The sequence below is a fragment of the Heptranchias perlo genome, chromosome 39, assembly GCF_035084215.1.
Source record: "Heptranchias perlo isolate sHepPer1 chromosome 39, sHepPer1.hap1, whole genome shotgun sequence".
Classification (NCBI taxonomy): domain Eukaryota; kingdom Metazoa; phylum Chordata; class Chondrichthyes; order Hexanchiformes; family Hexanchidae; genus Heptranchias; species Heptranchias perlo.
Window position 1 is genome coordinate 2811370 of NC_090363.1, and position 14652 is coordinate 2826021.

The window sequence follows — 14652 nt, forward strand, 5'->3', positions numbered from 1 at the left end:
TAGAGAAGTGTTGTGCTCTTTATTGGTGCTGCAGGTTTGTGGGGGGTTTGGGTGGAGAGGGGGGGGGGTTCTGCTGGGATTCTTCACATTTGCCTCTAGATTTCTGTGGCCTTTTTGTGTTTTGTGGCTTTGCTTATTTTCTTATTCGTTAGTGCAATGAGTCAATGCTCCAACAGATAGGGTGGCCCAGGCTGGTTAAACAGAGAGGTGTTCACCAGTGCCCTGTGCAGGTAAACTGTGCATTTGGCTGTAGGGGATTAAGGGGTGATCTAATTGAGGTGTTTAAGATGATTAAAGGATTTGATAGGGTGGATAGAGAGAAACTATTTCCTCTGGTGGGGAGAGTCCAGAACAAGGGGCCATAACCTTAAAATTAGGCCGTTCAGGGGTGATGTCAGGAAGCACTTCTTCACACAAAGGGGAGTGGGAATCTGGAACTCTCTCCCCCAAAAAGCTGTTGAGGCCGGGGGTCAATTGAAAAATGTCAAATCTGACGAGGAGACTCGTGTGGAGCATAAACACTGGCAGAGACCAGTTGGGCCGAATGGCTTGTTTCTGTGCTGTAAAATTCTACGTAAACTTTCCCCCCCCCCCCGCTAGTTTCATAGTGAATCAGAACAAATCACGTGCCCTGTTATGGCTGTGTCCCTGATTAAAGGAAGCCTCTTTTTCTGACTCCCTCTCTTTTAACAAGACATGATTATCTTGGTTTCTGTTATATAAGGGCTAGTGTTTGGTTATTGTGTATTGTTTTTGTACGAATCTTGTGCCCACTAAATATTATTGGTTTTATGTCTTCAGCTTAATAAACGCTACACGCTGGTTGAAGCTTGCTGGTTGTGATTGGTCTATCCGAGGGAGTGTTATATTCTCTGGGCCTATTGGTTACTCGCTACAGTTCTTTCATCCAGACCCATTGGGTTGTCTTGGGGCCCAGGGAATACGGGGAAATCATCGGGGGAGGAGGAGGAGCGCACTCCCATAATGGATCCTCCCAAGTTTTCCACCCATTAAACGGATCAAGAATAAGGGTGGGGGGAGAGTAGTCTTGTCATCGCTGGTTGGACGTATTCCTGGAGGATCTATCACATGACCACCTGCCCCTCACGGCCCTGTTCCCACCCACTCTCCTGCCATTGGTTGCCTGACACGTCCATCCTCACTGAGCCCCGCCTTCCCACTCCGATTGGACAGTGAACAGACTCTTCATTACCCGATTGGATGATTCCTGACTGTCAGTCAAACACCCTTTTTCTCCCCTCATGTCCATTATTTTTAATAATAAATGAAAGTGTCCATTGAAAATTTTCACCCCCCCTTTCCCCCACCCGGGTTTTTTGCTCATAGCAATATCCAGGAGATTAATCATGAATTTCTGGAGACTCCAGGACAATCCAGGAGGGTTGGCGACCCCCTAAAGAGGCGGTGGATGGAGCTCTGTGTCCCTGTCAATCCAATAGCTCCAGGTGTAGGGAACTGGCCCATCTGCCCAGGTCCTGGGTACATTTATCCTCTTGTTTGGTTGTGATTATCTGACTCACACTCTTCCTGAGCTGGGAATGCTTGGCGTTAAATCTGGATATCAAAACGTGGGCTTGTGCTTTATTCTCCAGAATTGAAGTCCCTCACCTTGCTAAACGTATAAAAAGTGTAACGTTGTACTAGAAATTATATTGTAAGTTCAAAAATCGACCTCCCAGAAGGATCAGGACCCCTCAAACCATTTTTTTAATGACAATCGGATTTTTAAAGGAGGTGTTTAAGATGATTAAATGAGGTAGATAGAGAGAAACTATTTCCTCTGGTGGGGGGAGTCCAGAACAAGGGGGAATAACCTTAAAATTAGAGCTGGACCGTTCAGGGGTGATGTCAGGAAGCACTTCTTCACACAAAGGGGAGTGGGAATCTGGAACTCTCTCCCCAAAAAAAACTGTTGAGGAACCAAGGCGGGAAATGGGAGTTAAGCTGCAGATCAGCCATGATCTAATTGAATGGCGGAACAGGCTCGAGGGGCTGAATGGCCTCCTCCTGTTCCTATATATGCATCCATTGCCTCTCTTAGATACATTTATTGGTGAGAAATCATGGTAGTTTGGTGCCGCAGATCAAAGCTCACTCGGAGCGAGGCGCAGGCTGAAATAGCAACGAACGGGGACTCGCATCTCCTTAGTATGGGACAGATTTGAAGCCCGTTCTCAGCGGTCGACTTGACCCATTGTGCTACCTGCAATCCCGTTGCATGATGGGCTAGCTGAGCTCCTCGGAGGCCAAATTCCAAAATGGCGGCCAGGCTAATCTTACAGGTCAGACGAGATGGTCGTTCAGACAGGGTTTAGAAATTAAACAATTTAATGATTTTAAGTTCCTCATTATAGCTTCAACACGTTCCCATGGAGATATGTTGGGGCTTAAGAACATTTTGCAAAAACCAAGGAGCTCAGTTAACGCGTGGGGTGAGTCAGTCGGTCTTATTTTAATATGATTATAATGATCGGCCTGACAGAAAAGGCTTTAATTAATAAGGACGGCTTGTTTAAGTATCGCAGCGCCAAGAATTTACTGTAATGAAGGTCAACTCACTCCGACTTGGGATGGAAATTCCTGAGCTTTTGAAAAGGATTTCGCCAGGAGGCGATGACACGGGAATCCGACAACATATAAGATCGGGATGGCATCAGGGGTTGGTGGGAGAGACAAGTTGTCGGAGGAGAAGGAGGGCACAATCGAACCATCACCGAAGAACCCTCACTCAACAGGGTGAGTATTAAGTCTCTGACTTATTGTGGGTTAAATTAATTCATTAATGAGTTCAACTTGTTTTATTCTGAATATTTTACATTCACAATAAATACAATGAGGGGTTCGGGGGGTTTATATTCAGAGTAATGGATATCCTGGCAGCTGGAATTTTAGGGTGAGGGGGCAGGCCGTTTAGGAGACCATCAGTTTGTTGAAGTGGTCACCGTGATCCTGTGACCAAAAGCAGGACCTGTTCGCATGATTGAAAGTGTTGGTTTTAGAAGAGCTGCCAGCAGAGAGTTTCGTTGCTGATGGGTGAGGGGGGGTCCCCCGGACCCTGCGGGTGAATGGAGTAATTCTCTGTCCCGTTCTTTCTCCCCTTACTTTGTAGATGAAGCTCTGGTTACTTCACTTCCCGACCTTGGCTCTCACCGCCTGCTGCTGCCTCACCGCACCGGTCTGCACCCGGACCTCCGCAGCCGGGGACGTGGAAAATCTCCGCCCCTCCCACCTGCCGGCCTGGCTCCCGGGGCTGGCACTGCCCGTACTGGGGCAACTGGTCCCCCAACAGCAACTGGAGGGCCTCCTGGGCTGGGTGAACGGAGCCCGCCTGGGGGGCGGGGGGGCCGTAAAGAAGTGGGTTTTGGACAGGCAGGCGGAGGGCAGCAAGGAGCAAGCAGCAGGCCATTCGGGCAAGACCCTCCTGATTGGGGGAGAGGAGGAGGAGGCGGAGGATGCGGAGGAGGGTCCCTACAGCGACGCACTGGACCTGGGAGAATTTGAGAATGAAGCCAAGGGAATCCAGTCACTCACCTCGATAGCTGGTGGGCTGCAGTCTTTGGACCGCAAGAAAGGCGGCTTCGGGTTTCGATTTGGGAAATGATTTCCCTCCCTCACTCCCTCCGTCCCTCCCTCTCCCTCCCTCTTTCCTTCCCTTCCTTCCTCCCTCTCTCTGTCCCTCCATCCCTCAGTCTCTCCCTCCCTCTTTCCCTCTCTTCTCCCTCCCTCCCTCCCTCAGTCTTTCCCTCTCTCCCTCCCTCCCTCCCTCCCTCAGTCTTTCCCTCCCTCCCTCTTTCCCTCTCTCCCTCCATTTTGAAGCTGTTGCTGGATTTTGCTCGCTGAGATTTAATTATTTTTTAAAAATTGTGTTTTGGAAAAAAAAATGAATGTTATCAAATATCTACAAATAAATGGAATCTGGTGCCAGCAAGTGACGGAATTCTCTCTCATAATCCACGTCACGGCGAGTGAGAAAAACATTAGAATGATTTTTAAAAAACAAAAACCCGTGTTTTTCACTCCGAGTTGAACTATTGGGGTAAACTTCACGAGTTAGTGATCTGGGCCCAGAGTTCCATCCGATTGGAGTGCGTATTCACCCCCTCTCCCCACCCCCCCTCTCTCCCCCTCTCCCCACCCCCCCTCTCTCCCCCTCTCCCCACCCCCTCTCCCCACCCCCTCTCTCTCTCCCCCTCTTCCCACCCCCTCTCCTCACCCCACCACCTCCACATTTCCTCTCTCTCTCTCCCCCCCTCTCTTCACCCCTCTCCCCCCTCTCTCTCCCCACTTCCTCCCTCTCTCCCTCTCCCCCCCCCCCTCACCCCTCCTCAGGTGACCCGCAAAACACTCAGACCACACCGGCCTTTCAAACAGAACTTTATTTAAATACGAGCACCTCAAACACAAACCCAGTAACTGCTGTTTTTCTTTTTGTTGCGATCGTTTTGCTGGGACCCTGATCCTGGGTGTGTGGAGCTCGAGTATCTCTCGGGTGTTAATATAAAGATGGTGCCTCCTGTTTGAACAGTAATCTGGGCCTCGAGCTTTCACTGTATGAGTTGCAGTGGGTGTTCTGACACGATTTGTTTGGCTGTTTTAAGAGAGGTGACATTACCTATTTAAATAAGGAACAAGGAAATTCAGCTGCGGTGGGAGGGGGGCGAGAGAGGGGCTCTAAACTCAAAATACTCGCCAGCTGAAGACTCAGATTGTCTGACTTACAGCACCAGAGGGCAGTCCCAAACTTGCGTTGTTGTTTGTCTCTGTCAGTCGAAGCAGAGAAGACCAATTGAAGCAAAGATCTCAGGGCTCCACCCAGCTAAGTGTCTGGTTGCCACAGACTGCATCCTTCCCCACCCTGACATGCACAAAATATCTATCTTTTCCCAGCGAATGGATATACTTTTACATCCAGTGTCAGCACCAGATGTGGAGCGACACGTTCCCAGGGCACAGGCAGCTGGGCTGAGAGATACACCAGCTCATTCCACTGAGCAACAGTCAGCGGAGAGAAGGAATCTTCATCCTAACAGGCAGGGCTGGACGTGTTCCCAGCCACTGTGTTATATCATTACAACTTAAATCATCATTGTGTGTGCGAGCTCGATCTGACTGTACCGTGGGTCGGTCAGTGAGCACGGTCTGACTGTACCACGGGTCGGTCAGTGAGCACGGTCTGACTGTACCGCGGGTCGGTCAGTGAGCTCGGTCTGACTGTATCGCGGGTCGGTCAGTGAGCTCGGTCTGACTGTACCGCGGGTCGGTCAGTGAGCTCGGTCTGACTGTATCACGGGTCGGTCAGTGAGCACGGTCTGACTGTATCGCGGGTCGGTCAGTGAGCTCGGTCTGACTGTACCGCGGGTCAGTCCTCAGTCTGACTGTATCGCGGGTCGGTCAGTGAGCACGGTCTGACTGTACCACGGGTCGGTCAGTGAGCTCGGTCTGACCGGTCCGTGGGTCAGTCAGTGAGCTCGGTCTGACTGTACCACGGGTCGGTCAGTGAGCTCGGTCTGACTGTACCGCGGGTCGGTCAGTGAGCTCGGTCTGTCTGTACCGCGGGTCGGTCAGTGAGCTCGGTCTGACTGTATCGCGGGTCAGTCAGTGAGCTCGGTCTGACTGTACCGCGGGTCGGTCCACGAGCTCGGTCTGTCTGTACCGCGGGTTGGTCAGTGAGCTCGGTCTGACTGTATCGCGGGTCGGTCCACGAGCTCGGTCTGACTGTACCGCGGGTCAGTCAGTGAGCTCGGTCTGACTGTACCACGGGTCGGTCAGTGAGCTCGGTCTGACTGTACCGCGGGTCGGTCAGTGAGCTCGGTCTGTCTGTACCGCGGGTCGGTCAGTGAGCTCGGTCTGACTGTACCACGGGTCGGTCAGTGAGCTCGGTCTGACTGTACCGCGGGTCGGTCAGTGAGCTCGGTCTGTCTGTACCGCGGGTCGGTCAGTGAGCTCGGTCTGACTGTATCGCGGGTCAGTCAGTGAGCTCGGTCTGACTGTACCGCGGGTCGGTCCACGAGCTCGGTCTGACTGTATCGCGGGTCGGTCCGTGAGCTCGGTCTGACTGTACCGCGGGTTGGTCAGTGAGCACGGTCTGTCTGTACCGCGGGTTGGTCAGTGAGCTCGGTCTGACCGGTCCGCGGGTTGGTCAGTGAGCTCGGTCTGACCGGTCCATGGGTCGGTCAGTGAGCTCGGTCTGACTGTACCACGGGTTGGTCAGTGAGCACGGTCTGACTGTACCACGGGTTGGTCAGTGAGCACGGTCTGACTGTACCACGGGTTGGTCAGTGAGCTCGGTCTGACCGGTCCACGGGTTGGTCAGTGAGCTCGGTCTGACTGTACCACGGGTTGGTCAGTGAGCTCGGTCTGACCGGTCCACGGGTTGGTCAGTGAGCTCGGTCTGACTGTACCGCGGGTCGGTCAGTGAGCTCGGTCTGACCGGTCCACGGGTCGGTCAGTGAGCTCGGTCTGACCGGTCCACGGGTCGGTCAGTGAGCTCGGTCTGACCGGTCCATGGGTCGGTCTGCCAAAGCCCATGATACTATATCTGAGAAAAATGGAAGGAAGACATTGGATTTTGTGCTAACTTTGTAGACATGAGGACAAGCAGCTGGGTCTGATTCAGGCCAAGGTCTCCACACCTGATCCCCACACCTGCAGATCTCCACACCTGATCCCCACACCTGCAGATCTCCACACCTGATCCCAACATCTGCAGATCTCCACATCTGCAGATCTCCACACCTGATCCCCACACCTGCAGATCTCCACACCTGATCCCCACACCTGCAGATCTCCACACCTGATCCCAACATCTGCAGATCTCCACACCTGCAGATCCCCACACCTGCAGATCTCCACACCTGCAGATCTCCACACCTGCAGATCTCCACACCTGATCCCAACATCTGCAGATCTCCACACCTGCAGATCCCCACACCTGCAGATCTCCACACCTGCAGATCTCCACACCTGCAGATCTCCACACCTGATCCCAACATCTGCAGATCTCCACACCTGATCCCAACATCTGCAGATCTCCACACCTGCAGATCTCCACACCTGATCCCAACATCTGCAGATCTCCACACCTGCAGATCTCCACACCTGCAGATCTCCACACCTGATCCCAACATCTGCAGATCTCCACACCTGATCCCAACATCTGCAGATCTCCACACCTGCAGATCTCCACACCTGATCCCAACATCTGCAGATCTCCACACCTGCAGATCTCCACACCTGCAGATCTCCACACCTGCAGATTCTGCCCCCCCCCCACCCCCGCAGGCCTATGCTCAGATTCCTTCACCTTGGCATTACTCTTCTAAGCAAGGCCTGAGGTTGGTTTGTTTTGGTTGAGATACTTGGGACCTCACTGACACTCAGGTACCAGTTGGAAACAGGGGGTTCAGCTGGTGACATTTGTTGGATCCAAGTTAATTCAAGGTTGGGGACAATGTCGGAGCTCAGCCCTGCCCACACAGTCTGGGAGGGGTACACTGGCCGTCCGGTCCTGGGGAGTGAGAGTAAAATCTGTTGCCCCCGGGACTGCATGTCCCTGATGTGCCAACCTGGACTGACTGTACATGGAGCACCACACTGGACAGACGCCACAACATCACATCCGCTTGCCCCATCTGGAACTTTGCGCTATCGCTGACAACGTAGATTAAACCTGTACCTCAAGATCAAATAGAAAAGCAGAGCTCAAAGAAACTTCAACAGATGAGTGGCGGGGAGGGGGGCGGCGGATGATAAGGGGAAATTTTAGGCCATCACCTGCTTTCTATTGGGGAGGGAGGACATTTCATTGAAGATTGAAGGTCATGGTGATGAGGGGTGATGTCAGGAGGCACTTCGTCACACAAAGGGGAGTGGGAATCTGGAACTCTCTCCCCCTAAAAGCTGTTGAGGCTGGGGGTCAATTGGAAATTTCAAAACTGAGATTGATAGATTTGTGTTAAGTCAGGGTATTTATTAATGGTTATAAGGGTTACGGGACCAAGGTGGATCGATGGGAGTTACGATACAGATCAGCCCGTGATCTAATTGAATGGCTGAACAGGCTGGAGGGGCTGAATGGCCTGATGGGGACCCCCCCCCACCAAAAGCTCTAATCGAGTTGGAGGCGGCAGAGAGGAGACAGTGAGGCAGACGAACAGCACACAAAAGGGGATTTAAAAAGGCACACAAAATGTATTTCAACTAATCGAAAAACACAAATAACTTCAAATAAAGTCTTGCAGGAGTTCATAGGAGATAGATCCAGAGTGGAGTTGTTGGTATTGGAGACGGAGATTAACACTCGTATACTGTTGGAGACTGAGATTAACACTCTTATACTGTTGGAGACTGAGATTAACACTCGTATACTGTTGGAGACTGAGATTAACACTCTTATACTGTTGGAGACTGAGATTAACACTCTTATACTGTTGGAGACTGAGATTAACACTCTTATACTGTTGGAGACTGTGATTAACACTCTTATACTGTTGGAGACTGAGATTAACACTCTTATACTGTTGGAGACTGAGATTAACACTCTTATACTGTTGGAGACTGAGATTAACACTCTTATACTGTTGGAGACTGAGATTAACACTCTTATACTGTTGGAGACTGAGATTAACACTCTTATACTGTTGGAGACTGTGATTAACACTCTTATACTGTTGGAGACGGAGATTAACACTCTTATACTGTTGGAGACTGAGATTAACACTCTTATACTGTTGGAGACTGAGATTAACACTCTTATACTGTTGGAGACTGAGATTAACACTCTTATACTGTTGGAGACTGTGATTAACACTCTTATACTGTTGGAGACTGAGATTAACACTCGTATACTGTTGGAGACTGAGATTAACACTCTTATACTGTTGGAGACTGAGATTAACACTCGTATACTGTTGGAGACGGAGATTAACACTCTTATACTGTTGGAGACGGAGATTAACACTCTTATACTGTTGGAGACTGAGATTAACACTCTTATACTGTTGGAGACTGAGATTAACACTCTTATACTGTTGGAGACTGAGATTAACACTCTTATACTGTTGGAGACTGAGATTAACACTCTTATACTGTTGGAGACTGTGATTAACACTCTTATACTGTTGGAGACTGTGATTAACACTCTTATACTGTTGGAGACTGAGATTAACACTCGTATACTGTTGGAGACTGAGATTAACACTCTTATACTGTTGGAGACTGAGATTAACACTCTTATACTGTTGGAGACTGAGATTAACACTCTTATACTGTTGGAGACTGAGATTAACACTCTTATACTGTTGGAGACTGAGATTAACACTCTTATACTGTTGGAGACTGAGATTAACACTCTTATACTGTTGGAGACTGAGATTAACACTCGTATACTGTTGGAGACTGAGATTAACACTCTTATACTGTTGGAGACTGAGATTAACACTCTTATACTGTTGGAGACTGAGATTAACACTCTTATACTGTTGGAGACTGAGATTAACACTCTTATACTGTTGGAGACTGAGATTAACACTCTTATACTGTTGGAGACGGAGATTAACACTCTTATACTGTTGGAGACGGAGATTAACACTCTTATACTGTTGGAGACTGAGATTAACACTCTTATACTGTTGGAGACTGAGATTAACACTCTTATACTGTTGGAGACTGAGATTAACACTCTTATACTGTTGGAGACTGAGATTAACACTCTTATACTGTTGGAGACTGTGATTAACACTCTTATACTGTTGGAGACTGAGATTAACACTCGTATACTGTTGGAGACTGAGATTAACACTCTTATACTGTTGGAGACTGAGATTAACACTCTTATACTGTTGGAGACTGAGATTAACACTCTTATACTGTTGGAGACTGAGATTAACACTCTTATACTGTTGGAGACTGAGATTAACACTCTTATACTGTTGGAGACTGAGATTAACACTCTTATACTGTTGGAGACTGAGATTAACACTCGTATACTGTTGGAGACTGAGATTAACACTCTTATACTGTTGGAGACTGAGATTAACACTCTTATACTGTTGGAGACTGAGATTAACACTCTTATACTGTTGGAGACTGAGATTAACACTCTTATACTGTTGGAGACTGAGATTAACACTCTTATACTGTTGGAGACTGAGATTAACACTCTTATACTGTTGGAGACTGAGATTAACACTCTTATACTGTTGGAGACTGTGATTAACACTCTTATACTGTTGGAGACTGTGATTAACACTCTTATACTGTTGGAGACTGAGATTAACACTCGTATACTGTTGGAGACTGAGATTAACACTCTTATACTGTTGGAGACTGTGATTAACACTCGTATACTGTTGGAGACTGAGATTAACACTCTTATACTGTTGGAGACTGAGATTAACACTCTTATACTGTTGGAGACGGAGATTAACACTCGTATACTGTTGGAGACTGAGATTAACACTCTTATACTGTTGGAGACGGAGATTAACACTCTTATACTGTTGGAGACGGAGATTAACACTCTTATACTGTTGGAGACTGAGATTAACACTCGTATACTGTTGGAGACTGAGATTAACACTCTTATACTGTTGGAGACTGAGATTAACACTCGTATACTGTTGGAGACTGAGATTAACACTCTTATACTGTTGGAGACTGAGATTAACACTCTTATACTGTTGGAGACGGAGATTAACACTCTTATACTGTTGGAGACTGAGATTAACACTCTTATACTGTTGGAGACTGTGATTAACACTCTTATACTGTTGGAGACTGAGATTAACACTCGTATACTGTTGGAGACTGAGATTAACACTCTTATACTGTTGGAGACTGAGATTAACACTCTTATACTGTTGGAGACGGAGATTAACACTCTTATACTGTTGGAGACTGAGATTAACACTCTTATACTGTTGGAGACTGTGATTAACACTCTTATACTGTTGGAGACTGAGATTAACACTCTTATACTGTTGGAGACTGTGATTAACACTCTTATACTGTTGGAGACTGTGATTAACACTCTTATACTGTTGGAGACTGTGATTAACACTCTTATACTGTTGGAGACTGAGATTAACACTCTTATACTGCTGGAGACTGTGATTAACACTCGTATACTGTTGGAGACTGAGATTAACACTCTTATACTGTTGGAGACGGAGATTAACACTCTTATACTGTTGGAGACTGAGATTAACACTCTTATACTGTTGGAGACGGAGATTAACACTCTTATACTGTTGGAGACGGAGATTAACACTCTTATACTGTTGGAGACTGAGATTAACACTCTTATACTGTTGGAGACTGAGATTAACACTCGTATACTGTTGGAGACTGAGATTAACACTCTTATACTGTTGGAGACTGCGATTAACACTCGTATACTGTTGGAGACTGAGATTAACACTCTTATACTGTTGGAGACGGAGATTAACACTCTTATACTGTTGGAGACTGAGATTAACACTCTTATACTGTTGGAGACGGAGATTAACACTCGTATACTGTTGGAGACTGAGATTAACACTCTTATACTGTTGGAGACGGAGATTAACACTCTTATACTGTTGGAGACTGAGATTAACACTCTTCTTATGCACTATCAAGCAGCAGAAAAAGAGACTAGTGATTTGAAAACTGCGCCATCTACAGTCTTGGAGTTTTAGAGGTCCTTTCAATTCCTTCTCCAATGTTTGCTTCATTCTTTGAGCTTTTTGGTGAATAATTTGGAACTGTACAATCCCGATCGTATCATAACAAGCAGGGCCGGCAAGTGAGAGGCCACGGTGTTGTTGTTGTTGTTGTTGTTGTTGTTGTTGTTGTTGTTGTTGTTGGGGTCAAGGGGCAAGGGTCAATGAGCCTGGGCCCAGCAGAACAGAAACAAAGGCAAATATGAAGGCTTCATCGTAACCGTGGTAACATTGGAAAGTTTGGGCGGAAGAATTAGCTGCGAGATCTAGAAAGGTTCTCCAGAGATGCCCCTCATCCTCACTGCCTCCTCGATGACCTTTGCAAACTTATGAGGCCTGATCTTCATCTCAGTGAAGGGGATGGAAAACTCGAATCCTTTCCAATTGTACCAGTTCACACCCTGCGCAGGAAAGAGGCGGGTCAGTGAAACAGAAACTTAGTCCCAAGAAACAGAACTCAATACAATGCCCGAGGTTGTGCGAGTGAGTGAGTGCCTGAATGAGTGTGAGTGAGAATGAGTAAATAAATAAGTGTGTGGGAATAAGTGAGTCTGAGTTTGTGAATGAGTGAGAGTGGGTGAGAGAGAATAAGTGACTGAGAGTGACTGAATGATGAAATGATACCTGATGGTCCTTGTTGTTGCCATACTGTCCGTTTAGATTGACGAGGTGGCAGTTCTTGTACCACCAACCGCCTCGATATGACACGGCGCAGTTTGTCAGGGCGCTGTCATTATCCAAATCCATGGTGGTGAAGTTGCTGCCATGGTGATAGGACAGGGAGTTTCCTGTGAAAATGACAAGGTTCAGTTACAGTAAATTCATTGCAGGCAACATCACATGGGCAATGTCCACAGGCATTGACACATGGCCATTGTCACACGGGCAACGTCAAACGGGCAATGGGCAACATCACATGGGCAATGTCCACAGGCATTGACACATGGCCATTGTCACACGGGCAACGTCAAACGGGCAATGGGCAATGTCACATGGCCAATGTCCACAGGCATTGACACATGGCCATTGTCACACGGGCAACGTCAAACGGGCAATGGGCAATGTCACATGGGCAATGTCCACAGGCATTGACACATGGCCAATGTCATACAGGCAACGTCAAACGGGCAATGGGCAACATCACATGGGCAATGTCCACAGGCATTGACACATGGCCATTGTCACACGGGCAATGCAAACGGGCAATGGGCAATGTCACATGGGCAATGTCCACAGGCATTGACACATGGCCAATGTCATACAGGCAACGTCAAACGGGCAATGGGCAATGTCACACGGGCAACGGGCAATGTCACACATAAGCCGCATAAATACTGTGGCTAATAGGGCAGGTCAGAGGCTGGGTATTCTGCAGCGAGTGACTCACCTCCTGACTGCCCAAAGCCTTTCCACCACAAGGCACAAGTCAGGAGTGTGATGGAATACTCTCCACTTGCCTGGATGAGTGCAGCTCCAACAACACTCAAGAAGCTCCACACCATCCAGGACAAAGCAGCCCGCTTGATTGGCACCCCATCCACCACCCTAAACATTTACTCCATTTACGGATGGGCAATAAATGCCGGCCTTGCCAGCGACACCCACATCCCATGAATGATAAAAAAAAAACACAGGCAACGTCAACCAAAGTGAGGGAGGGGTATATAGAACTGAGAGGCTGACAATGAGGGAGGGGTATATTTAATGTTCTACCAGAGAAGCTGATAATGGGTGGGTCTAACATACAGTGAGAACACCATAGTGAGCACGAGGGGTATTCGAGTCATGTTGGGGCAGCATCTGTGCTCCTCCAAGTGTCCTGTTGAATCGATGGTGGTCTGACCCAGACCCAGACCAGCGGGATTTCTGATCTGCTCTGGTGCAGGTCGGCAGGGTGAGGTACAAAGCAGGTCGGAGGCAGAGAGAGAGAGAGAGGATCAGAGAGAGAGAGAGAGAGATAGAGGATCAGAGCAAGAGAGAGGATCAGAGCAAGAGAGAGAGAGAGAGAGAGGTTCAGAGCAAGAGAGAGGATCAGAGCAAGAGAGACAGAGAGAGAGAGAGGTTCAGAGAGAGAGAGAGAGAGAGGGGGAGAGGATCAGAGGGAGAGAGAGACAAAGAGAGAGAGAGGTCAGAGAGAGAGAGAGATAGAGGTTGAGAGAGATAGAGGTTGAGAGGTCAGAGCAAGACGAGAGAGAGATTCAGAGAGAGAGAGGGAGACGATCAGAGGGAGAGAGAGGATCAGAGAGATAGAGAGGATCAGAGAGAGAGAGAGGATCAGAGAGAGAGACGAGAGGATCAGAGAGATAGAGAGGATCAGAGAGAGAGAATCAGAGAGAGAAAGGTTCAAAGAGAGAAAGGTTCAGAAAGAGAGGACAGAGAGAGAGAAAGGTTTAGAGAGAGAGGATCAGAGAGAGAGAGAGAGAGAGAGAGAAAGGTTCAGAGCGAGAGAAAGGTTCAGAGAGAGAGAGAAGGGTTCAGAGACAGAGAGGATCAGGGAGAGAGAGAGAGAGGATCGGAGCATCAGAGAGAGAGGGAGGTTCAGAGAGAGAAAGAGAGAGAGGTTCAGAGAGAGAGAGGGAGGTTCAGAGAGAGAGAGAGAGAATCAGAGAGAGGGAGGATCAGAGAGAGAGAGGATCAGAGAGAGAGAGAGAGAGGATCAGAGAGAGAGAGAGGGAGGTTCAGAGAGAGAGGTTCAGAGAGAGAGAGGGAGGTTCAGAGAGAGAGAGGATCAGAGAGAGAGAGAGGGAGTTCAGAGAGAGAGGTTCAGAGAGAGAGAGGGAGGTTCAGAGAGAGAGAGGATCAGAGAGAGAGAGGATCAGAGAGAGAGAGAGGGGGAGAGGATCAGAGGGAGAGAGAGGACCAGAAGAGAGAGGGGGGTTCAGAGAGAGAGAGAGGGAGGTTCAGAGAGAGAGGGAGAGAGAGAGAGAGG

The 14652-nt window shown here is 48.4% G+C and overlaps 1 protein-coding gene across 1 annotated transcript in view; it reads right to left on the reverse strand.

Annotated features, from left to right (window-relative positions):
- Window positions 1-11972: 11972 nt before the first annotated feature.
- The window catches only part of LOC137305077 (tenascin-X-like), a 152094-nt gene continuing 149414 nt past the window's right edge, over window positions 11973-14652 (reverse strand). The window contains 2 exon segments of the mRNA XM_067973854.1: window positions 11973-12124; window positions 12348-12511. Of these exon segments, the coding sequence (XP_067829955.1) occupies window positions 11990-12124; window positions 12348-12511 (299 nt within the window). The 3' untranslated portion in view covers window positions 11973-11989.